Genomic DNA, 26,158 nt, shown 5'->3' on the forward strand with positions numbered 1-26,158 from the left:
CAGGCAAATGCAATCTGCACAAAAAAAAGGCGGCTCAAACCCCGCGCACCACGCATGCGCAGTTACGTCCCTCCGAGCCCGCCTCCCGTAGCTGCAATGGCGACGGTGACGGACCTGAAGGCCGGTACTACTACTAATTATTTCTGTAGCGCTCCCAGACACACGCAGCGCTGTACAGAGTCACAAAGAGTACGGGGATAGGTTTTTGTGTCAGTTTTGGCGCTGCACCGTTGTTTGGGGGAAATGTGTTTTCTTTTCAAATGATAGATTTCTCGTCTGCAACTGCCACGGTTCAGTTGGTTGCTGCAAGATGCAGGTTGCAAAACGAAGCCTTTGTATGGTAGCGCTTGAAAACTGTGGGCGGGAGACAGGTGAACGGGAGGGAATCCGAGTGGCTGAGAACCCCAGTTGCAGAATTTAAGCGTGCTTCGGGCAGGTGGAAGAAAAAGAAGAATTAAAGGAAGGGTCAGTAAATAAGTTGCAGGTGGTAGGTTCTTATGGGCTAACTTTTACTCTACCTTTCACAAGCTTATTCCCTCTTTATCAGGTTGGTGAAGGAATCATTAGGATGGTCGACTACCATTGCTTTCGCTTTGGCCGCAATCCAGTTTTGGTTTTCAGGATTTCCCCCAATGAATTTGCATTGAAAGCAGTGCATGCACATAGATCTCATGCATATTCATTGGGGAAATCCTGAAAACCCGACTGGATTGCGGCCCTTTGAGAGACTTTGGAGTCCCTTGGAGGGACTTTGAGACCCCTATAGCGCAGCACGTTACATTGACCATGGAAAAGACAGTCAGTCCCTTTTCGATATGGCTTACAATCCAACCAGACAGACAAACAAGACAGCAGGGGTAGGGGGTGACAAGCAGACATGGGTACTTTACAGATGGGACAGAGTTGAAAGCTACTTACAGTATTTCCATGTTTCTTAGGGGACTGACAGAGCAACCAACATTCTCTGCTTTTTAGAATGCAACGGATGAGTAGAGAATAGTGTTGGGTCTTCCACAGCTTTCTAAGCAAACTGGGGTAACTTGCTGATTTCAAATCCTAAATTGCTGGGATAACTTGTATAGAGTAGTAGTTACACTCCTAACAGTAGTAGGGTAGTCTGTGTGGAGCTATGGTTACCATCGTTCTTACACCGCAGCAGTATAAATGTATAATCTTGCAGGAGGATTGGGGTAGTCTGCACAAAGCATTTGTGGGTTAAAATTCAGACAAGTGAAATTATTACATGACCATTTTGTTAATACAAAAAATAAAATTAAGATGGTAGGAAATGGTTGATAAAGCCATATTAAAAAAAAAGGTGTACAGTAGTTTGATCTCCTTAACAACCTGTCTTGCTCTCACCTTGGGTTCTGCATCGCCTACCCTCTGTCATGTCTGTCTGTCTGTTCAAGTTAGATTGTAAGTTGCTCCAAGCAGGGACCGTCTATAAATGTAAAAATGTACAAAGCTGCGTACACCTTTCAGCACTATATAAGTGATAAGTGACCTGGGTTGACCCCTGTTGGAAACAGGATACTGGGCTTTGATAGACCTGCAGTCTGTCCCAGTATGGCAGCTCTTATGTAGGTCTCTGCCAGAGCCTCTAATTCAGTAGCATAATTAAATGAAATAACTACTTCTGTTGTTTATGAAGACAGGGATGGAAGAGATTACTTATGGGGATGGACAAGGATGGATTCAAATCCAGCGAGGATGGGTTTGAGTTTTGTCCTTGTGCAACTCTTTTTCTAAAATAGCCTATTAGCAGAGGTGTGAAGATCAGCATTATAACAATGTGGAGATTCTGGGGAGAAATATGGTAATAGTGTGAGAGTAGCAGTTAACTGAGACTATTGTACAAATGATTCATCTTCCTTTTTCATAGTTCTAAAAGACACTTTGGAGAAAAGAGGTGTACTTGGACAATTAAAAGCAAGGATCAGAGCAGAAGTGTTCAGTACATTGGATGATCAGCATGAACCACGTCCTCCCCTATGCCATGAAAACCTTCTGATAAATGAGCTAATTAGAGAGTATTTGGAATTCAACCAATATAAATACACAGCATCTGTTCTACGTGCAGGTATTATGTTAATATGCTATTTAATTGCTGCTATAATTCAGCTACCTAAATAATGATACTAAGACACAAACCATAATTTGTGCACCCCAGTCTTCAAATACAGTGAAGCTTATAGTTATGTTTCTGGTATAGTAATGTTGCCTTGAGTTCAGATTTATTTCAGTGGTTGATAATTTTAGTTGCCAGTATTTCTGTGAAACATATTTCTTTTAAAGTTAAATTTCATATTCCTCCTTTACAAATGTGAGATAAACAATACTAGCATCATGAAAAGTAAAAATAGAGATCCAGAGTACTGTAATTTAACAGAGGGCAAGCAATAGATGCTCTTTTCCATTTATAGTTTTCGAGAAGTAAATAGCATTGTGCATCCTAGAAAGAGAAATTAAATGTTTGGTTTTCTTTTTGGGTGTATGTTACCTGACAGTTCTTTCCTCTCCCGTCTTTATTTTTTTGAATGGCTTTGGAGAGAGAATACAGCTATTCAGTAGGCTCAGTGGGATAGAAGAGCAAAGACAGAGTTTTCTGTGGGTGCAATAGGGATGGTATGCTGAACCATACATAGGGTAGTCCATCTGTATTCATGAGCATACCGCAGAAGATATCAATCACAACTTTTCAACTCCTCCTTTTCCACATCTCTGTTGCCCCCTTCAGTTCTTCCTTCTGCAGGCAAGCGTGAGGTTGCCTTTCTGCTCCATTTATTTCTTTATTGTTTTGCAGTATCTTTTTAGGTTTGTTTGCATTTTTTTTTATGTGACTTCAAGGAGCTGCTTTTCCTGCTTGGACAGGAGCAGACATTTAGGGGCTGATTCTACAAAGGGTACCTAAAGTTAGGCGCCTCTTAGGCACCTAACTTAATTGGCAAAATACCCTTAATAGGCTCAGTAATAGAGAAAAAAAATTTAATTGGGTGATGGGCACCTATCTGATTCTAAGAAAGATAGGTGCCTGCCGCTAAGCTTAATACTCCAAAATCTTAGGCGCCTGAAATGTAGGCCTTTAAAACACTCGCATTTCAGGCGTAAGTTTTTATATAGGTGTTGCTAGCTGCGATTCTGTAAACAGCACCTAAGTGTAATTAACACGCAGGTGGCACCAGTAGATTTAGGTGCTCTTTATAGAATCAGTCCCTTAGTCTGCAGATGGCAGGTGTATCCTTCGGAGACCTATATAGAGGATCCCTCCATTCACTGACTTTTAAGTCCTCTGCATTGCTGGAGATCATTACAGAATTGAAGATAAGACCCTCCACAACCTCCATCTGCCCAATGTTCTATTCTGAGCAGGGTCCGGGCTCAACCCATGTCTTTTCCATGGCACCTGGACATGAGGATCCTAGCCACAGAGCTCTGGGATACTCCAGAAGGCTCCCTGAGGATGGCTAAAACCATTGACTAAACTATATCCAATAGATCAGGAATTCCAGCAAATGTTTGCTAAGCCAAAGGTGGATTCCCTGGTAGCCCAGGTGGCAAAAAACACTTCTCTACCAAGCGAGGGAGGCATGGCTTGGATCAGTAGCATAGAATGTTGCTACTTCTTGGGTTTTGGCCAGGTACTAGTGACCTGGATTGGCCACCGTGAGAATGGTCTACTGGGCTTGATGGACCATTGTTCTGACCCAGTAAGGCTGTTCTTATGATCCGCAGCATGTTAGAGTGGATATGGTCCTCCAGAGGCAGTTTGAGGCTCCAGCCTTGGGCCTCCTTCATGGCATACACCTAACATTTAAGTTTCAGGTTTATTAAAAATTTGATATACTGTACTGCCTTAATATTGTCAAAGCAGTGTACATAACATTAAAAATAAAGTTTAAAACTGTTAACAAACTATTGACATATCATTAATACCTAGGGTAATTACAAGACAAATCGAGACATAAGAAAAGTGAGCTGGAACTACAATCATTTATAGGCGAGAGGAGAAAGGGTAATACAAGAGGAAGGGGAGGCTATGATCTTCCTTAGTTATCTTTGAGTTACAGGGAGTTATTAAATTGAACGGGCGGGAGGTAACAAATTATATGCATCCTTAAACATTAAGGTTTTTAAATTTGTTTCAAATTTAGCAATATTTTCCTCTTGGGTAGGTAGGGAATTCCAGTGTTCAGGCACACTTATTGAAAAAATGTGTTTACGAGTAGTGTCATAGAAGAGGTTTCTGACTGAAATCAAAGCCTGATGGAATCTGAGCCCCAGCCACAACTTGTGTTAGCTGGAATAGACTACGTTGTGGATGCACTCTGGGATATAATTAGAGTCATGGGGAAAGTCTCAGCATTTTCAATCTCAGCCTGTCTTATGCTTTGGATCAGGCAATGAGTGGGTGATTTGATCTCTAAAACAATGCTGAACAGGCTCCCATTCAGGGGACAGATGCTGTTTGACAGGGGCCTAGATGATCTTATGACTAGTGTACAAGATCACCAACCAAGATTTTTGCCAGACAGCAGATCCCGAGCAGCTAGAGGCCAGAACCGGAGGTCTTTTCATGGGACCTGGTGCTCTCGCCAGTAATCCACAGGAGCCTCTACCCAGAGAGTCTTTCAAGAACACAGACAGAAATTCTCTCAGCAGTGCCAGCCAAAAAGTCACAATGACTCCAGCCCTCAAGCCAATCCTCTGAAGATTGGAGGTTGGTTCTTAGAATATCTGGAGACCTGGGAATGGACAACGTCCGACCACTGAGTGCTGGAGATTATCAGAGAGGATTACAAGATAGAGTTCATTTAATAATAATAATAATTTTATTTTTATATACCGCCAAAGCCATGATAGTTTGAGGCGGTTTACAACAAGAGGCACTGGACAATCAGCGAAGTAGTTAGAATACAAAGAGATCGAAGTAGTTAAAGTAAAAATTTGAAGAAGTTACAAAGCCTTTGGTTAAATAAAGTCACAATGTGGGGATATCGAGTACATGTGGATAAGAGTTCAAGAGAGGGTTTAAGAGTTTTAGGTTACAAATCGGTTAAACAGGTTGGTTTTAACTTGTTTTCTGAAGTTAAGATAGGATGAGGAGTGCTTGATGATGATGCCTTGCCAGCCTTTTTGTTGACTTACTTGGAAGGCTAGTGTTCTGTCAAGGAATCTTTTGTATCGGCAGGTTTTTATTATAGGGTGGCTGAACATATGAATTCTGCATGAAGGCCTGGTGGTGCAATCCAATTTAAAATGGCTCTCTCCGTTTTATGGTTTCACTGGCAGGCCGGCCAGAGAAAGCAGAAAAGGTCCGGGCAACATTACAAAGGTTGCTAGAAATTCAAGCCACAAAACCAGTCCCTCCAGAAGACTCAGGCACCAGCAGATACTCCATATACTTAGACATGCCCAAGAAAGGCTCAGAGGAGTGGAGGCCCATACTGGATTTCAAACATGTCAGATGTGGCCCTGAAAGTTCCTCAGTTCCGGATGAAGACCGCTCGGTCAATCATCGAAGCAGTGGAACCAGGAAAGTTTCTGGCTGTCCTAGATTTGATGGAAGCTTACTTTCACATCCCAATCTTCCTGGAACATAGAAAGTTCCTCAGATTCTATGTGTTGGAGAATCACTATCAGTTCTCAGAACTTCCCTTTGGGCTGGCAACAGCGCCCTGAACTTTCACCAAAGTTATGGTAATGGTGGCTGCCATCTCCACAGAGTGGGTTGGCAAGTGCACCCATTTTTGGATGATTGGCTTATCAGAACTCCGACCCAAACCGAAGGCTAAAAGGCAATAGCGACAGTTGTGGAGGCGTTACAGAGCCTGGGCTGGATTATGAACTTTTGAAAGAGCCAACTTGTTCTGACACAGTCTCTGGAATATCTGGGGGTCTTATTCGACAGAAGGCTGAGTCTTTCTTCCAGAAGCATGCAGTCAAAATATTTGGGTTCAAATTATAGATCTATTGGCCAAGCCAGTGCCTACTGTGTGACTTTACCTTCAAGTCCTTGGATCAATTTTGGCCATGATAGATGTGGTGCCCTGGGTGAAGACACACATGCACCCACTCCAGCATACCTTGTCTCACCGGTTGCCTCGGACTCCCTGCAAGTTCTGCTCCCTTGGACAGTAGCAGCCAGATGCAGCATGAGCTGGTGGCTCAGTCCACAGTCTTTAGCAAAGGGGATTACATTCTGGATCAGTTTCATGGGTTGTCCTAACGACAGATGCCAGCTTGTTCAGCTGGGGGGGGGGGGGGTTATTGCAGTGGTCACCCAGGTAAGGACCATGGACTTCCGTCGCAGCAGAAGTGGTCTACCAACAGGCCTGAACTACAAGCAGTTCGTCTGGCGTTGCATCGACTGCAGTCTTTGCAATGGTCTATGTCAACAGGCAGGGAGGCACCAGGAGTGCTCCACTTCAGCAGGAGGTGAAACAACTGTTTCCATGTGATGTGCTATACGACAGATCACCTGGTCTATCATGGGCCAAGGGGAAAACACATACAGTAACCCGGGCTCTGGCCATTGTTGAATAATAATAATAAGTTTAATAAAATTTGATAAAATCGCTTATCTTATCGGCTGACGAACCAATTCACCTTTTTGTTCTTTGCAATCGCCATAAGGTCAACTTCAGATGACCCCATCTTCTCACAATGGCCTAGAACGCTTTCAGGGACAACCACCACTCTTCTGGGTCTAATGTCTGTCTGCTGAGATAATCCACTTGAATATTGTCCACTCTGGCCACACGCACTGCAGAGATTGCATGCAGGTGTGCTTCTGCCCAACAGAATAATGCTTCTTGTAGCACCAGATTGGCCCAGGCGCCTGTGGTATGTAGATCTCGTACAACTGCAAAAGAATAGTCTCAGACTCCAGGTGCATCCAAACTTGCTCTTGCAGGGACCAATTGCCATAGAGGATCTGGAACGTTTTCGGCTTATGGCATAGCTCTTGAGCACACAGCAATAGTCCAAAAAGGTTACTCAGAAGTAGTCATTGCTACTCTCCTTAGAGCCAAAAAGCCAACAACAGTGTTGGTGTATGCTAAGACATGAGAGATGTTTCATTGTTGGTGCAGCAAAGAAATGTTAGATCCAGGCAATGCCCCAATCTCTTCTGTACTGGCGTTCCTTCAAAGGGACCTTGACAAGGGATTAGCAGTAGCATCTCTTAGATCTCAAGTAGCAGGGCTCTCATGTGTCTGGGACTGAGAGAAGAGAGCTTTGCTTGTGGCCCACCTGGATGTAGTTAGGTTTTTGAAGGGTGTTCTGATTGTTTTAAATGGGTGTTCTCATTGTTTTAAATATCTTGCTGGATGGATTAATTTAATTTTGACTACACTGAACATCTATTTGGTACTTTATGCCCCCTATGGGAGGGAGGGGAATAAGAGTCAAATTGTACTTTACAAAGGACTGATGCTAAGATATTTGTTATGTTCTGGTTGTAAAGGTTCAATAAAAAATTGAATAATTAAAACTGAAATCATCTTAAGATGTTTTGTCTTTCAGAATCTGGTCAGCCTGAAGTTCCACTGGACAGACAGTTTCTCATTCATGAATTAAATATAGTTGAAGATCCAAACAGAAAAGCAATGTAAGCAATAATAACTTGAGAATTTTCTGCAATATACATGCAAAAAAATTTCAGGCAGAGAATGAGTAACTTCCAGGGATCAGGATAAGAACATAAGAATTGCCGCTGCTGGGTCAGACCAGTGGTCCATCATAGCCAACAGTCCACTCATGCGGCGGCCCCTAGGTCAAAGACCAGTGCTCTAAATGAGCCCAGTTGAGCAGAAACTTGTTCAACTTTGTGTTGAATCCCTGGAGGATGTTTTCCCCTACAACAGACTCCGGAAGAGCGTTCCGGTTTTCTACCACCCTCTGTATGAAGAACTTCCTTACGTTCGTATGGAATCTATCCCCTTTCAACTTTAGAGAGTGCCCTCTCGTTCTCCCTTTCTTGGAGATGGTAAACAACCTGTCTTTATCTAAAGGAAATGTTTAGGGAAATAAAAATGTTTCTTATAAATTAACTTGTTTTCCTTGCTTGCCTTATAGCTATATACATAATGGGGCAAATTTACCCCCCCCCCCTTTTTTACAAAGCGGCGTTAGTTGTTTTTTTTAATCTCCAGCTATGGTGGTATTGGCTCCAAAGCTCATAGGAATTCTGTGATCATCGGAGCTAACACCACTGCAGCTGATGATTACAAAAGCCTAACATAGCTCCATGTGTGTTAATGTTCTTTGTTTTAAATGCACAATGTGTTTCCTGTGTGTCACCTAACCTCCCTCCCCCCTTAGTTTTGTAATCGATTATTTTTGTTTTCATCTGTTTCTTTTCTCAGACCTCTTCTGTATGGGATTCTTTCTCAGTTTTTACATGGTAACAGGGAAGAAAAAGTTTGCAGTGCATTTCAGAAAGGATCTGTAGCACAGAACTCCAGAACACATCTCGGCAGAGAAACCAATAAGAATGTAATAGGTATGATTAATTCAGGATTATTGTGGCTGCTCAACAAAATATTATCAGTTATTTGTATATGTGAATTTTCTGAATATCCCCATGGCATGTAGAAACACTAATATAAATCTATTTACTTCTTTTTGTCATTGACATATTCTGTACCACTTGGCAAGAGTGGAAGTGAAATCAGGGACATGTTAGTCCAAGTTAATGGGGATAATGCCATGAAGAAAACTGCAGTGTGCATTCGGATTAAATATTTTTCTGAGGGGATAGAAAGCATCATTGATGAAGAAAGGTTAGGGCAGCCAATAATGAGCAGAACTGATAAACATTGTAAAAATTCATCGACTTGTATGTGTCAAAATCATTGGCTGACACTGAGAAGCATAACAGACCAAGTAAATAAACGTCGATAGCGAAACAGGAAAATCTTGGCATGAAAAAGGTGTGTGCAAAAATGGTCCCAAAGGAGATCACCAATGAACAAAAACAAAGGAGAGTCGAAGTTTGCCAAGACCTTTTGGAGAAGCAAATGATGTTTTGGGCCGTGTTATCACTGGTGATGAAACATGGGTGTACCAATACGACCCTGAAACAAAGTGTCAAAGTGCACAATGGAAGTCAGCCAACTCTCCATGACCAAAAAGTTAAGTCAGTCCAAATCAAGAGTCAAAAACGATGTTATTAACTTTTTTTGATATTGGAGGGATTGTTCATTAGGAATACCAACTGGGCAGTTAATCAAGCTTACTATTTGGAAGTGCTGAAAAGGCTGCATGAAAAAGATGAAAACGACCTGAACTTTTCGCCAACAACTCATGGCTCTTGCATCACGATAATGCACCAGCTCACATGGCACACTCTGTTGAGGGAGTTTTTAGCTAGAAAACAAATAACTGTGGGTTAGATGCAATAAAGCTTCCGATCCTCTAACAATCATTGCTAAACCAGTTTGACTAGTTTAGCGACCGATCATATTTGTTGACCCGATTATAGGGGATACAGAGGGAGGAGTCTAAGGTCCCTCCCTGTTCATCCCATGATGCACTGGTAAGGAGAAGGCATGCCATTTTGTGGTGGCGGGACTAGGTATCTCTCCTGCTGTCTACTAATTTCCAAGTACTGGGGGGGGGTTCGTGGGATATCTGGTGGCAGGAGAGAGTGGGCATTCTTTCTACTGATTTAAAAAAAAAAATTATTATTATTATTATTATTTTTTTAGGAAGGGAAGCGGGAAGGGGTCGGTTCAGGAGAGAGGCTTACAGACAGGGTCAGTGTGAGGGTGGAGGTTTGTGGTAGGCAGAAGGGAGTGAGCATCCCTCCTGCCAATTTTGGCTGGGGTGGGGGGTTCCACCGTGGCAAGAGGGAGTGGGCATCCCTTCTGATTTTGGCTGGTGCGGGGGGAATTTCTACAGTGGCAGGAGGGAGTGGGCAACTCTCCTACCTCTATTCTGTTTCCGGGGAGAGGGCCAGCAAGGCATTTTTTAAAAAAAATAGGGCAGAGATTGTGCGTGTATGACACACATACAACATCTGTGCCATTAAAAGAAAATACCCTAAAAGCTGAGTTGCGGGAAGCTGCTTTGGGGCTTCCCCTGCTGCTCAGCTGTTCGGGCTTTCCCAAACCGGCTCTGCACATGTGTCGAAGTCGCTCTCGGGGCGACTGGTCAGACAGGATTAGGGCAAGCCTCTGTGGAAATAATTTGCATGGAAGCTTGTTGGAACATCAATCGCTGTTCCAGAGTCAGACAAAAAATTGTGCATCTAAGCCTGAATTGGAACACCCTACCTACTCACCTGATCTGGCCCCCAATGACTTTTCTTAATCTGAAGATAAAGGAAATATTGAAAGGATGATATTTTGATGACATTCAGGACATCAAGGGTAATACAATGACAGCTCTGATGGGCATTTCAAAAAAAGTGTTCTAAAATTGCTTTGAAGTGTGGACTAGGCGCTGGTGTTGGTGCATAGCTTCCCAAGGGGAGTACTTCAAAGGTGACTAGCAATATTCAACAATGAAGTGTAAAGCACTTTTTCTAGGATGAGTTTGCGAACTTAATTGTCAGAACTCGTACGTAATTTTTCTTTAAAATTCAGCACGGCACCGAAAGACTGAAGGTTGGCCAACATGACATTGATTTTTAAAAAGGATTCCAAAGGTGTTATATACTACTTCACTTATTGTGAGTGTTAAAATGAATAAAGAATTTAAAAAAAAAAAAAGGATTCCAAAGGTGATCCGGGAAATTATAGACCAGTGAGTCTGATGTCGGTGCCAAGCAAAATGGTATAGACTATTATAAAAAACAAAATGACAGAACATATACATAAGCATGGATTAATGTCCTTCCCTCATTTATTGAATTTACCTGTAAACCGTGCCTAGCTCTCTTTATGCAGATGATATGGTATACAAACTTAAGGTTTAGTTTAGTTTAGTTTAGAGCCAGCATGAATTTAGTCAAGGGAAATCTTGCCTCAGCAATTTACTGCATTTTTTTGAAGGAGTGAATGAACACGTGGATAAAGGTGAGCCAGTTGATGGTGTGTATTTGGATTTTCAAAAGGCATTTGGCAAAGTACTTCTGAGAAAATTAGAAAGTCATGGGATAGGAGGTAATGTCCTATAATGGTTGAAAGACCGAAAACAGAGTAGGTTTAAATGAGGAAAGACTAAAGTGGTTAGGTTTTTTCAGCTTGGAAAAGAGATGTCTGAGAGGAGATATGATTGAAGTCTACAAAATTCTGAGTGGTGTAGAACAGGTACAAGTGGATTGATTGTAATTTTTGATTGAGTAAAAAAAAAAAAAAAAGATTAGGGGACACTTGATGTTATAGGGAGATATTTTTAAAACCAGTAGGAGGAAATATTTTTTCACTTGGAGAATAGTTACGCTATGGAATGCATTGCCAGAGGATGTGCTAAGAGTGGTTAATGTAGCTGGTTTAAAAAGTTTAGACAAGTTCCTGGAGGAAAAGTCTATAGTCTGCTATTGAGACAGATATGGGGGAAGCCACTTCTTGCCCTGGATCAGTAGCATGCAATATGTTGCTGCTATTTGGATTTTGGCCAGGTACTTGTGACCTGGATTGGCTACTCTGAAGACAAGATACTGGGCTAGATGGACCATTGGTCTGACCCAGTAAGTTTATTCTTATGTCCTTATGGCCTAACTCTCTCCTTAGTTGCTGTGTATATTTTAAATATGTTGTGATGTGACTGTTTTTAAAATTATGATTGTAGTTTTACATAACAGTTCAGTTTGCCATGCAATATTATATTTATAAATTTTGACTAACAAGATATGGAAAATAAAGACACTCATCTGAGAATAATTAAATACTTTGATTACACATTGCTATTGCTGCTCCCCCTCCTTTAAAACATTGGATTTGTTTTGTGCTCTACTTTACCTTCAGCTTTAAAAAAAAAAACCTAAATTTGCAACTTTTGTCATAATTGGCAGAAATAAAAGCAGGTTTTTTTTAACCAGCAGGGGGTGAACTATGACTGTCATGGAAACGATCCTTAAACAAAAGATAATTATTCTCATTCGATTTCCCTGGAATTTTACAACCATGCTTATATCGGCTCTCTGAATGAAATCCAATTGTTTATAAAGCGTGTAGAGGTAGCATCCCCCTGCTTTTTTTTTGTGAATATCTCTTCACTCTTGGACTGATGGTAGAAGATAGGCAGGAAATACAAAGGAAATGATTCCATAGAGCACTTACAAAAGACTTCCCTTTCTTCCATACTACATTTGGATACAATTGTACATGGTGTCCAAAAAGAAGGGACCCTTTACATAGTTTTCAAGATACACTGCAATCGTCCGACCCTTATTAGGAAACTCCCTTAGCAAATGCTTTGCACCAGATGCATTATTTTGTTGAAAAAATGTAATCACAACTTTGTTGTCTTCATTAAACACCATGCAGGAACATTTTTAGAGGTTGTTAAAGGAGCATTTATGCAGATGCGGGTTCTCTCTAGGGCAGTGTATCGCAAATTGTGTGCTGCGGCACACTAGTGTGTTTCCTGAGATTTCAGGTGTGCCACAACACACTAGGGAGGAGGAGAGGCACTGGGGCCAGCTGACTGCCTACAGGACGTGCCTCCTGTAGGCAATCAGCCAATATCAGCGCCTCTCCTCTCCAGCACACCCCACTGGCGGCTCAGGGCCTTTGTGCATGCATGGACATTGACATGATGACAATACGCATGATGACATCATGGTATAACGTCCATGGACTTCCGGATGCTTTGAACCGCAGCTACTTTGTTCAGTGTGCCTTGGCTCGACAAAGTTTGTGAGATACTGCTCTAGGGTAAAACCAATGTTATCAGTAACAGATTTTTGCATAGTGATTAGAGCCTTGTTCTTACAAAATTAGATTTTTGCAATGCGTTGTTTTTAAGCATGGCTAAATCTAAAATATGGGCTTTGCAAGTAGTGGAGAATACAGCAGCAAAGAATGATCACAGGGGTATCTCGATATTGGCATATTTCTCCGGTGAAAAGACAGCTACACTGGTTGCCATTAACGTTCTGAATTGAGTATAAAATCTTGATAATTATACATCAAGTAATATATGATAAGGCACCTTGGTACCTGGTGCAAATCTTGAGGAAATATTTTCCATCGTGCACTTTGCGATCAGAATCAACAATGAAGTTATCTCTTGAACATGTAAATGAGATAAATTATAGAAAACACGGGCGGCAGCAATTTCAATGGCTGGTCCACTCGGAGGAGTGTGTGGCGCAGTGGTTGGATCTACAGCCTCAGCACCCTGGGATTGTGGGTTCAAACCCCGCGCTACTCCTTGTGACCCTGGGCAAGTCACTCAGTCCTCCATAGCCCCAGGTACATTAGCTAGATTGTGAGCCCACCGGGACAGAGAGGGAAAATGCTTGAGTACCTGATTGTAAAACCGCTTAGATAACCTTGATAGGCGGTATATAAAATCCTAATAAACTTGAAACTATGAAATGCTCTAACAGGTTCATTTAAGGTTATGCCAAAATTTGAAATCTTTTAAAGCATTATTAAAAGCTCCACTTATTTGTTAATTTCATAGTTTATTTAACATTTTATTACACGCCTATCAAAATTCTAGACGAAAGTACAATATTAATAAAAAATAAGGGGTATAATAGTTTAAAACACAGATATCTTCAAACTAAGGACAAACCATACAGATTATACATGGAAAGGGGAAAGGAACTACAATAAAGTTATGAAAGGAAACATAGGGGGGCGTGGCTTGGACACGCAAGCAAATGGTCGGGTGACAGACGGGCTCCGTGTCAAACAAGCTCTTATTTCAAAATAAAAAGCTCCAATACCGATATTTTGCCGAAAAAAGCTGTGGTTTGTAAGAAAATGGCATCGGGTAAACAAAATAAAAACGATGCAGGAGCCGGAGGATCGGGTACAAGCAGTAATAAACGATCAAAGCTGGAACCAGGGACACCTTCAAAAGTACCGTTGCCTTCAGAAGGAGATCAAGATATGATGGCAGAAATAAAACAGATCAAAGATATCGTACTGGAAATCAAAAAACAACTTCAAAAGGCAATTGATGATGTTGCCACGCTTACAAAAAGAGTTGATCTAATTGATAACAAAATAACACACTTGGAAGAAAAATCGGAAGAGGTACATGCTGAAGTTATGCAAAACAAAAAAGCCTGGAAAGAGATGGAAATAATAAAGAGAGATCTGGAAGACTGTTTGAATAGAGAAAAAAGAAATAATTTAAGGATCATTGGGATGCCGGAAGGAGTGGAAAAAAATGATCCCATTACTTTCTTAGAACAATTCCTTCCAAAGATACTGCCTTTAAAGTCCAAGGTGCTTCTTGAAATCGAAAGAGCGCACAGAATACCGGGACAAAAAACAACCACACAAAAAGGTCCAAGAACTTTTATTTTTAAATTATTACGATATCAACATGTTGTTGAAATATGTCAGCTGGCTAAAGAAAACAAAAATCTAAGATGTCAGGATGCACGTATACATATTGTACCAGATTTCGCCAGAGAAACTGCCCTAAAAAGAAAACAACTACTTGATTTAAAACCTCAACTACGAGCACTAGGGGCTATATATGGACTTCTCTACCCAGCGGTGATGAAAGTAATTTTAGGAAATAAAACACAGAACTTCACCGATTCTAAAAAATTAGCAGAATACCTTGAAAAATGTGAACAACCAATGACTTCTTAAGTGAAAAATTGGGAATATTTCAAAGTATTTCAATAAGATTGATTTGGTATCAAATACTTTTCACTTTGATTTATTTCATTCTAAGTTAATTTTTACTACAAAGGAATTCTGAAAAATATATAAAAGTGAATACACCGTTTAGAATGCTGGAATTTTCAACTTACTTTAAAAAACAACGATGATTACAATCACGAGCATGGAACGGACTCGGAGTGCATGCAAACACGTCAATGGCTGAATGACGTGGAGGGAAGACGAAGCATTGACTTACCTAGAAGATTCTATATATATGCGAGACTGGAAGATAGACTAGGACAGCCTTTTAGGAGATATCCCTCAACGCCATTGCTTCTCTATTCTCAAAGGGAAGTAAAAAAATAAATAAATAAAGAAAAAAGAAAAGTGCACTAGAAATACAGTAGTCACTGAGTCAATGATAAAAATCTGCGCGAAGACAGGAAGTCTTTCTCCTTAATAAATGATCGCACCGGAAATAAAGAAGATTGGTTGCTTCTACGTTTTACGTCTACGGAGAGTGAGAAGGGAGCTCGAGAAGGAAGTTGAAAATAAAGCGTTCATGTTATTAGAAGAAAACGGATGTAAAGACTCATATATAAGAACATATATAGAATAAAATAAACGGTTGTATAGGGAAAACTAATATTTTATTTTTAAAGAAATATATTAATTGAGTGATTTAGGAAGTATATTTGACCCATTTTATTGCAGATATTAGTTTTTAATAGGATAAAAGAGAAAGGTCAATTGATATATCTCTCGAAGATTCTGTATGATTGATTTGGAAATACAAATAAGTATGATAATGGGAATGAGTTATAAAAATTTTTATTTATGTTTTATTTTTAAATATTTTCTAATTTAGAATTTTTGGAGAAATGATTTTTATGAATGGAATTAAAAATGCATGTGAAGATTGATTTAAGTTAATTAAAAGATTCTTATATCTATGGAATATATATAGAGTGATTGATTTAAAAATATGAGTATATATGATTGTGAAAATGAATAGAAAAGAAAACAAAGATATAGAAATTTTAAATTCTATTAGCAATATGTTATGTTATGTTATTAATATGGAGTAATAATTACAAAATTATAATTTTTTAGCTTGTGATGGAGTAATGTCAGACCTGATCTATTTTGCGTTTCCAAGTGTTCGTATATGTATGGGGTGGGGAGGGAGGGAATGGGTGTGTATTAAACTTTAAGGGTTTGGGTAAAGTAGGCAATTATTTGAATTATCTTATATATGGGAAAATGGAGTTCATAAAGAATATTGAAGATGAGATTGTTATATTACAAATTATATTAGTACATGATGGATCTTAAGATAATATCTTTAAACGTTAATGGTCTCAATCACCCGATTAAAAGAAAAAAGGCATTATTATTTTTAAAAAGACAAAACGCTGATATATGCTGCATATATCAAGAGACCCATCTGTCAAATAATGAATCTATAAAGCTAAAAGGTGATTGGGTCAAACAATGTTATTTTTCTTTGGCAATAGGAAAAAAAGCTGGTGTTGCTATATTAATAAATAAAAAATGTTCTGCTTCATTTAAATTTAAGGCAGCTGATCCTCTTGGAAGGTGGGTATATGTGGAAATGGACATGGGAAATACCACCATGACGCTCTTCAATATATATGCCCCTAATTCGAATCAGAATGAATTTTTTAAAACTCTACAACAATTGATTCTTCCACTGGCTACTTCAAATCTGGTAGTAGCAGGGGATTTCAATGCTGTTATGGATCCACTTATGGATAAAAGTCCGAGAAGATTTATAAAATCGTTAGGCCTTGATAATTTGGTACAATCTTGTGATTTAAAAGATATTTGGCGTATACTTCATTTTGATGGTTGGGAATTTTCATTTTGCTCCCAGGTTCATAATTCTTTTTCTAGAATAGATTACATTTTTGTTTCTAATCAATTAGTACATCAAGTCACACAGGCTGTAATTGATCCAATTATACTATCTGATCATGCTGGAGTGTGGATTGAAATTAAAATAATAGATCAGAATGGAAATAGACCTATATGGAGATTAAATAATGCATTGCTTGCAAATAATGACTTTTATGAAAATCTTCTGGAAAAAATGAAAGATTATTTTCAAATTAATGATACAGGAGGAATTTCAGTAGAGACTTTGTGGGATGCTTTTAAAGCATACATTAGAGGACAAATTATTTCTTATTCAGCTTTGCAAATAAAAAAGGAAAAACAGCAATTTACAGATTTGGAAAAAGTGGTAAAGTCTCTAAAATCAAAATTAATAGAAAAATGGGATTATTTCATACAAGAACTTTTAAAAGCTAAAGGTAAATATAATGAAATTTCTTCAAAAATAATTAGAAAAGATTTATTTGTAAAGCAAGCTTTGTATTATGGAAATTCGAATAAGGCGGGAAGAATGCTGGCAAATTATCTTAAAGCAAAAAAAAGAAAAACAAAGATAGTTGCCATTAAAAATGAGAGTGGTGAAATGTTGTCCCAAATTGATCCCATTATAAAACAATTTTTAAAATTTTATAAAGATTTGTATTCTTCTGAGCCTTTTTCAGAAAAGGAAAAGGATGGTTTAGATTTTTTAAAATTAATAGAGGGACCAAAGATTCCTGAACATATAAAACGAAGTTTAGAGGAGCCAATATCCTTAAAAGAGTTAGATACAGCTTTGAAATCCCTTAGGGTTGGATCCGCTCCAGGAGGAGATGGTTATACAGTGGAGTTTTATAAATCATTTCAAAATATCATAATGCCCTATTTATTAAAATTATATCAGACACAACTAAATAAAGGTTGTATTACAGGTACTATGGCTGAATCAATAACAATAGTTTTACCTAAGCCAAATAAAGATCCCACTTTGGTTTCAAATTATAGACCTATTTCTTTAATAAATGTAGATGGAAAAATTTTAACTAAGGCATTAGCACTAAGATTGGCTAAAGCTCTCCCTTTCATTATAGATATGCATCAAACAAGTTTCGTAGCTCAAAGACACTCATCTCACAATACTAGATTGGCACATCACATGTTGTATTTAACAAAATCTATTAATGACCCAGCATTTTCTATTTCATTAGATGCTGAAAAAGCTTTTGATAGAGTGGAATGGACCTTCATGTATCAGGCAATGGAATGGTTTGGTATAGGATCCGGATTTATACAAATAATAAAAGCATTGTATAGCTCCCCTGCTGCTAGATTATATATTAATAATAATTTTTCAGAACGGTTCATTCTACAGAGGGGGGTTAGACAAGGATGTCCACTATCTCCTTTGCTTTTTGATATCGTGTTGGAACCCTTGTTATTAGCTATAGAACAGGTAAAGGAGATACAGGGTATTCCGCACTCGGATAGAGAATATAAATTATCAGCATATGCGGATGATATTTTACTTTATTTGAGAAATCCGGAAACAACCATTCCACACTTGCTTGAATTGATTGAAAAATTTGGAAAATTTTCAGGATATAAAATAAACTGGAATAAATCAGAAGTGCTTCCACTCAATGTACATTGTACAAAAAGTTTATTTGACTCATTTTCTTTTATCTGGAAAGAGGAGGGTTTAAAATATTTAGGAATTTGGATTACTAAAACTGTGGATGAGACTATGAAAATTAATGAAAAAAATTTATTACAAAAAGTGTCAGAAATGTGTGAGCAATGGAACCCTTTGTGCATATCTTGGTGGGGGAGAGTGCAAACTGTAAAAATGATGATCTTACCAGTAGTTTGTTGCCAAATGGGTATGATACCAATTTTTTTTCAGGGGTCTTTTTATAAAAAATTGGATAAGATTTTAACAAAATTTATTTGGCTTGGAAAAAAACCCAGAATTGCTCTAGTATCTTTACAAAGACCAATTGCGGAGGGAGGGGTAAATTTTCCAAATTTTTATAGGTACCATCAAGCCTATATTATGCGTCAAGGTATGTATTGGATCCTCCCAGAGCCCATTGAAAATATACCAGATTGGTTCTGGTTAGAATGGAGACTAATGTTTCCTTTACGTCTGAGTCATGTTATCAGTATTCAAATGCCAAGGTTATATAAGGAACACAAAATATTTGTTGATACTTGGAAAACTATAAGGTATATAAGTAACCTAACTCCTATTCCAATAACTAAATCAATGACTCAAACAATATGGCTAAATCCAAAGATCAAAGTTGGCGGTTTTAAAATTATCTGGAAACATTGGATGATAGCTGGAATTCGGATTTTAGAAGATGTAATGAATAAAGGTAAACTGCTTGAGTTTTCACAATTGCAAAATAAATTTGGTTTAAATAAATCACAATATTTTAGATGGATGCAATTGAAGCAGGCCATCCAGGTAGGGTTCCCTGAATGGAAAAACCTTAATAACTATCATAGTATGGAATTCTTATGTTTCCAGATAGATTCCATTGGTCACCAGGCCGCAATGTGGTATAAATTGATATCTGGATTCGTACATAAAAAGAAAAAAAATGGTCTTAGAGATATTTGGAGCATTGAGATTAAGCATCAAATTAATGCATCTCAATGGCCACGACTTTGGTCTTGGAGGTTAAGATGTACATTGTCAGCTTCTATGAGACAAACTTGGTTTTTTATTTTACATAGAGCTTTATGGACCCCTACACGTTTACATAGAATTGATAGCTCTAAGTCTAATAGATGCTGGCATTGTCATCTAGAAGCAGGGACATTAGATCATCTTTTATTTTATTGTCCATTCATATTAATATTTTGGAAATCAATTTGGCCTCAAATTAATAGGATGTTAGAAAATCCGGTAGCCTTGACATATGATACGATTTTGTTTGGTACTGCAATGAGAGCTCGGAGTCAAATTTCGTCAAATAACAATAAACTTTTATTTATATTGACTGGAGTAGCAGTTCAACAAATTACACATAACTGGTAAAATTGTGACAGATTAATTAAACTATAATTTTTGGTGGAACTCAGTTTGCCATATATATAAGATGGAGCGTACATTTGCAACACAAAAAGGATATATAGATAAGTTCAAGAGGATTTGGGGACCATTAACAGAATATTGTAACAACTGATTTTCATTTTTCCCATATTAAGATAATGGTTAAAGGAGGGAGGGTGGGAGGGGGTAAGGTTTTTATTCTCTTTGTTATAAATTATAAATGATCTATCATAATAGATATTATTCTTATGTAACAATAACAAAATGAAGGGAGGGAAAAGGATTAATAATTAAATAATAATTGATAAAATCATTATAATTTATTGATATATAAAATTGTAATAAAGATAATATAAGATATGTTTTATATAAAATACATTATAGATATATCAAGTGTATTGTTAAAATAATTGTATGACAATTTATGACACTTGTTGTTATATGTAAAAATCAATAAAAAACTTAAAACAGAAAGGAAACATAAAAGGAACAAACACAAGGAATGGAAAAACACATGTTATGTTGCTGAATTTCTGTTAAAAGAAAGAAAAGAGACTGGATCAAGTTCAAGGTTGAGGTAGGAGTGTCAAAAGGCAAGAGATCCATTGCGACAACCTTTAACTTCAGGAAAGGAAACTACGAAGCAATGAGGGAATTGGTAAGGAAGAAACTTAGGAACACTTCCAAAACATGGCTAACGGTAAATCATGCCTGGTCCTTCTTCAGGGACATGGTGAGCGAGGCGCAAAATCTGTATATCCCCAGATTCGGGAAAGGGTGTAAAAAGAATCGAACAAAAGACCCGGCGTGGATAACCAAAACAGTGAAGGAAGCGATAGGCAATAAGAAAAAATCATTCAAGAAATGGAAAAAGGACAAAACTGAGGGGAACTGGAAAGAGCACAAGAAGCATCAAAAAGAATGTCACCGTGAGGTCCGGAAAGCCAAAAGAGAGTATGAAGAGAGGCTAGCCAGGGAAGCAAGAAATTTCAAACCATTCTTCAGATATGTTAAAGGGAAGCAGCCGGCTAGAGAGGAAGTGGGACCGCTGGACGACGGAGACAGGAAGGGAGTGGTGAAGGAGGAGAAGGTAGTGGCAGAAAGGCTTAACATGTTCTTCTCATCTGTATTTACAAACGAAAACACGTCCAACATACCGGAACCTGAGCAATTCTTCAATGGAAGTCAGGCAGAAAAATTAACATCCATAGAAGTGAGCCTTGAGGACGTTCGTAGGCAGATAGAAAAACTAAAAACTGACAAATCCCCGGGTCCGGATGGCATACATTCAAGGGTTCTGAAGGAATTAAAGGAGGAGATAGCGGAACTACTGCAGCAAATTTGCAACTTATCCCTGAAAACAGGCGAGATCCCGGAAGATTGGAAGATAGCCAACGTTACGCCCATCTTTAAAAAGGGATCAAGAGGTGACCCGGGAAACTACAGGCCGGTGAGCCTGACTTCGGTTCCGGGGAAAATGGCAGAAGCACTGATAAAAGAAAACATCGATCAACATTTTGAAAAACATGAACTTCTGATAACCAGCCAGCATGGTTTCTGCAAGGGAAGATCGTGCCTAACGAACTTATTGCACTTCTTCGAAGGGATAAACAAACAGATGGACAAAGGAGACCCCATAGACATCATATATCTAGATTTCCAAAAAGCCTTTGACAAGGTGCCCCATGAACGTCTACTCCGGAAACTGAAGAACCATGGGGTGGAAGGAGACGTACATAGATGGATCAGAAACTGGTTGGAGGGTAGAAAACAAAGGGTAGGAGTGAAGGGTCACTACTCCGACTGGAGGAGGGTCACGAGTGGTGTCCCGCAGGGCTCGGTGCTCGGGCCGCTGCTATTTAATATCTTCATAAATGATCTAGAAACAGGGACGAAGTGCGAGATAATAAAATTTGCGGACGACACCAAACTATTTAATGGAGCTCGGACTACAGAGGACTGCGAAAAGTTGCAAAGGGACTTGAACAAATTAGAAGAATGGGCGGCGAAATGGCAGATGAAGTTCAACATTGAGAAATGTAAAGTATTACTTGTGGGGAGCAGAAACTCGGGGTACAACTATACAATGGGAGGGATGTTATTGAATAAGAGTACCCAGGAAAGGGACTTGGGGGTAATGGTGGACATGACAATGAAGCCGTCGGCACAGTGTGCAGCGGCCGCTAAGAGAGCGAATAGAATGCTTGGTATAATCAAAAAGGGTATTACAGCCAGAACGAAAGAAGTTATCCTGCCGTTGTATTGGGCGATGGTGCGCCCGCATTTGGAGTACTGCGTCCAATATTGGTCGCTGTATCTTAAGAAGGATATGGCGTTAGTCGAGAGGGTTCAAAGGAGAGCAACACGTCTGATAATAGGTATGGAAAACCTGTCATATTCTGAGAGATTGGAGAAGCTGGGTCTCTTTTCCCTGGAGAAGAAGAGACTTAGAGGGGATATGATAGAGACTTACAAGATCATGAAGGGCATAGAGAGAGTAGAGAGGGACAGATTCTTCAAACTTTCGAAAAATAAGAGAACAAGAGGGCATTCGGAAAAGTTGAAAGGGGACAGATTCAAAACAAATGCCAGGAAGTTCTTCTTTACCCAACGTATGGTGGACACCTGGAATGCGCTTCCAAAGGACATTATAAGGCAGAGTACGGTACTGGGGTTCAAGAAAGGATTGGACAAATTCCTACTGGAAATGGGGATAGAGGTGTATAGATAGAAGATTACTGCACAGGTCCTGGACCTGTTTGGCCGCCGCGTGAGCGGACTGCTGGGCACGATGGACCTCAGGTCTGACCCAGCAGAGGCATTTCTTATGTTCTTATGAGTAGCAAATACGTAAAGGGTACCTGGCATCTCTAGATATCTTTAGACAGAAAAGAGTATCTAGAGTTCAAAGGCATCTTCGAATAAAAAAACATTCAGATCTAATGTGTAAAGGTAAAGAATTCCAGATTGTGGGAGCTGTTACAGAAAATATTGTTGTACAGCGAGTGCCGATTATTTTCAACGAGGGTACACAAAGAAGATATTGGTTTGAGGATCTAAGTGTCCTAGATGGTTCATGAGGGATAATCAATTTATCTATAAATGCTGGTTCATTCGTTTTAATGTGTTTTAAATATTATCAGGATGAGTATATCAACAACGGAGTAACATGGTCATATTTTTTAGATCCTATAATAACCTTAATAGTGACATTTTGAATAAGTTGAAGACGCCAAATCTCTTTCTGTAATATACCCTTATATAGAGAATTTCAGTAGTCAATTTTCACCATTAGACTGGTAGATTCTGTTTTTATTAGATTTGTATGGTTGAAGATTTGAAAATGTTGGTAATTTTATGTGTTGATGTCTTGGATTTATGTATGTGAATACTGTAATCCACTTAGGTTTTAAGCGGAATATAAATTTTTGAAATAAATAAAATACAATTTTGCTAAAACAGATCTTTATGGTTACTTCCTGAATGATTATGTTTTGAAAACAGGGATCATCCAGTTTTTACAGCATCTTGCTGTAGCACCTGTCAATAATAGTAATTTTTTAATAACCCAAAAACAAATGTGCTATTTGGAAAAATGTTGAGGGTTCCATTTTTTTCCAGACACCATGTATAAGCAAAGCCACTGTAGTAACTTACAAGGCTAGCTGTGTTGGGGGTAAGTTGTTTGACTCTAACTCCTGAGAGAGAGAGAGGAGGTTTTATAGGTCTTGTTTTCCATTCCCCCTACGGGGAGCAGTGCATTAGCAGTAGCATTGTGCTAGAAGGAAAGTCTTCAGCAAGTTGTGTGCTGCTTAAAGCTTAACCGTCTTGTATCACCTGCTCTCACAAAATGTAAGCTGTTCCTTTTGGCAATGTGGTGTACGAAATATAATTTATATAGCTGGTAATTTAATCATGTGTCTGCTGCTTTGTAAAAAATAATAATTTTTGACCCAAAAGTCAGGTAAGGTAATGTGTCTAATTGAGAACAATGCTGGTAATTGCATAGGTTTGAATAAAACAGGCTATAAATGGCTTGACTTGAACATCACAAAACAATTTATATAGAAAGATCTGTTACACAATCTCTGACTGAAGACTTTGGTGCTTAGTGAACTGGGAGGAAATATAAAACAGGCAGAAAAATATCCAGGGAGTTGTGAATGAAGGTTCATGGCACTGGATCGCAATCTAGTTTCCAACTGAACTGAAAGCTGAAATGGAATAGGAAGAAATGAATACTCTTACTCCAAAGAAAGAAAAATTATACTTTGTTGTGAAAATATGCAGGATCCCTTCACCATATTTTAATGTTTATTCAGTGATTTCTGGTTTGTCAGTACATAATGCAGTGTATTGCAAATTGTGTGCTGCGGCAGATTCCAGGTGTGCCATGAGATGCCGGTGAGGAGGAGAGGTACTGGCAATGGCTGACTGCCTGTTTACAGAACGTGCCTCTTACAGTGAGAGGTCAACCTGTGCCTATGCCTTTCCTTGCCAGTGCTTCTGCTCCTTCTCCTCACCTCTCCTTCTGCAGCACCCCCCCCCCCCCCACACACACACACACATAGTGCTAATAGCAGGCTCAGGGCCGTGGATGCTGACGTGATGATGTCACATGCCCACACATTTCTGGGTGCCAAAGCTTAAAATGTTTGCGACACACTGACATAATGTAAACCTATATAGTAACTTCCGGTAGAGAAATCCCGGAAGTGATGACAGACGCTTTAATGTGCGGGCGAATCTAAAATAATTCGGAGATTCTAAAAAATTCAGAGATTCTGAATATGCTACTTAACATAGCACAACAAACTGTTAAGTCCAATAAGATTGTTCCTGAAGAAGCTCTGTTATTCGTAGCAGGGAGCGAAGCGGAGATCTTCCGTCGAGACATGGAGATATGATCGGGCAGTAAAACTTTGTTTAAGTTAAGTACTATCATAAAATTAAAATAGAGAGTAAAAGAAGATGAGATAAAAAAAGAATTTGATAAGAATAAAGAGTGTAAAGGACCGATGATAGCTCACATGTATGTTGCACGCTGGGACTTGTTCTAGTGGCAGTGTAACAGTGAGTGCTTGAGATCCATTATTAATCTCTTTCATTCAACTTCATGTAAGAAGTGTAAGCAGCAGTCCATCAGTATTTTTGGTGATAAAAGTGTGGAGCACTATTATTTGAAGGAGTAACCTATATAGTAATACATACACTTTACTTTTCAGATGATTTTCCAGATGGAAGAAGAATGGCAGCCAGCAGCAATACAGGACAATCCATTGTGCGTGGTCCATACAGATGATTATTTTTTCACATACTGAGGCTGATTCATTAAGCCATACTGGCATTTTAATAGCAAATAGTCTCCATACAATAAAATGGGATGTGTATTAAGCACAAATGTGGCTTAGTGAATCAACATAAAAAATAATTACTGTTTTTAAAACTATTCTGCAGTGGGTTACAACAATCAAATACTGGTATTTGTCTTATAAGTTATTAAATGATTTTTTTTAAAAATAAAGATAATAAAATGTCTAACCAGTTATTTAATCCTTTAATCGGATTGTCAGTAGATGACAGCGTGATTGTGTTCCTCATTCATGTGCTCACCTGTTGAAACCAAATCTTTGTAGTCACACTGCTAGAGAAAGCTACTGAACCAAACTCATAATATAGTATACTCTGTAAGAACGTGTGTAACTTTTCAGGATGCCCATGCTCATTTTCTCTTTTGCATTATAAACTCGAATATAAGTTGATCCGAATATAAGTTAAGACCCCCCTTTTCCCCCCAAAAAGGAGGAAAAACAGTTGACTTGAATATAAGTCGGGTGACTTAATATTCAAGTGTCCTGCTCTATCAGGCTCTGCACTCAGCCCCCTCCCTGCCAAGCTCTGCACCCAGCACCCTTCCATCCTCCCCTCCCCTGTCAGGCTCTGCACTCTCCCTCCCAGGCTCTGCCCTCTGTTCCCCCCTCCCTGCCCTATCTTCATACCTCTGCCAATCTGGTAGGGGTGTAACAGGCAGGAGCAAGCTTTCCAAACTCCTGCCTCACTGCTAACCGGCTGCTCGATCCAATTCCTTCATATGAGCTGCACGAACAGCAGTGTGATTTGGCGTTGCTTCTCGGTGCTGAGCCGGTTTCCTTACTGGTTCCCGCAAATTCGACCAACTGGTTGAGTGGAAGGTGACAGAGAGTAGTGATCATTGGAGATCGCTCTGAGGAAAGGGATGTTACCAGTAGTGTGCCTCAAAGTTCTGTTCTTGGGCCTGTTCTTTTTAATATTTTTATAAACGATATTGCTGAAGGGTTGTCGGATAAGATTTGCCTCTTTGCGGATGATACGAAAATCTGCAATAGAGTAGACATGCCGGATGGTGTGAATAACATGAAGAAAGACCTGGCAAAGCTTGAAGAATGGTTTGAAATTTGGCAGCTAAAATTTTTTA

The 26,158-nt window shown here is 39.1% G+C and overlaps 1 protein-coding gene across 2 annotated transcripts; it reads left to right on the forward strand.

The window, feature by feature from the left end:
• Nucleotides 1-25,242, forward strand: CEP20 (centrosomal protein 20). Of its 2 annotated transcripts, XM_033963098.1 has the most exons (5): nt 1-124; nt 1,886-2,083; nt 7,528-7,612; nt 8,370-8,506; nt 24,930-25,242. In XM_033963098.1, the coding sequence occupies exons 1-5, from the start codon at nt 55-57 to the stop codon at nt 25,004-25,006; spliced, it is 567 nt and encodes a 188-aa protein (XP_033818989.1). In that variant the 5' UTR covers nt 1-54; the 3' UTR covers nt 25,007-25,242. The 2 variants fall into 2 exon arrangements, with proteins under 2 accessions (XP_033818989.1, XP_033818990.1); XM_033963099.1 differs by lacking the exon at nt 1,886-2,083 and having other exon boundaries at nt 68-124.
• The last annotated feature ends 916 nt before the right edge of the window (nt 25,243-26,158 follow it).

This window comes from Geotrypetes seraphini, chromosome 11 (genome assembly GCF_902459505.1).
Source record: "Geotrypetes seraphini chromosome 11, aGeoSer1.1, whole genome shotgun sequence".
NCBI classification, from domain to species: domain Eukaryota; kingdom Metazoa; phylum Chordata; class Amphibia; order Gymnophiona; family Dermophiidae; genus Geotrypetes; species Geotrypetes seraphini.

Coding starts and splice junctions, on each gene's coding strand:
- CEP20 (XM_033963098.1), top strand. CDS start 55: ATGCGCAGTTACGTCCCTCCGAGCCCGCCTCCCGTAGCTGCAATGGCG. Junction 125..1,885: donor GGTGACGGACCTGAAGGCCG/GTACTACTACTA, acceptor CCTTTTTCATAG/TTCTAAAAGACACTTTGGAG. Junction 2,084..7,527: donor AGCATCTGTTCTACGTGCAG/GTATTATGTTAA, acceptor TTTGTCTTTCAG/AATCTGGTCAGCCTGAAGTT.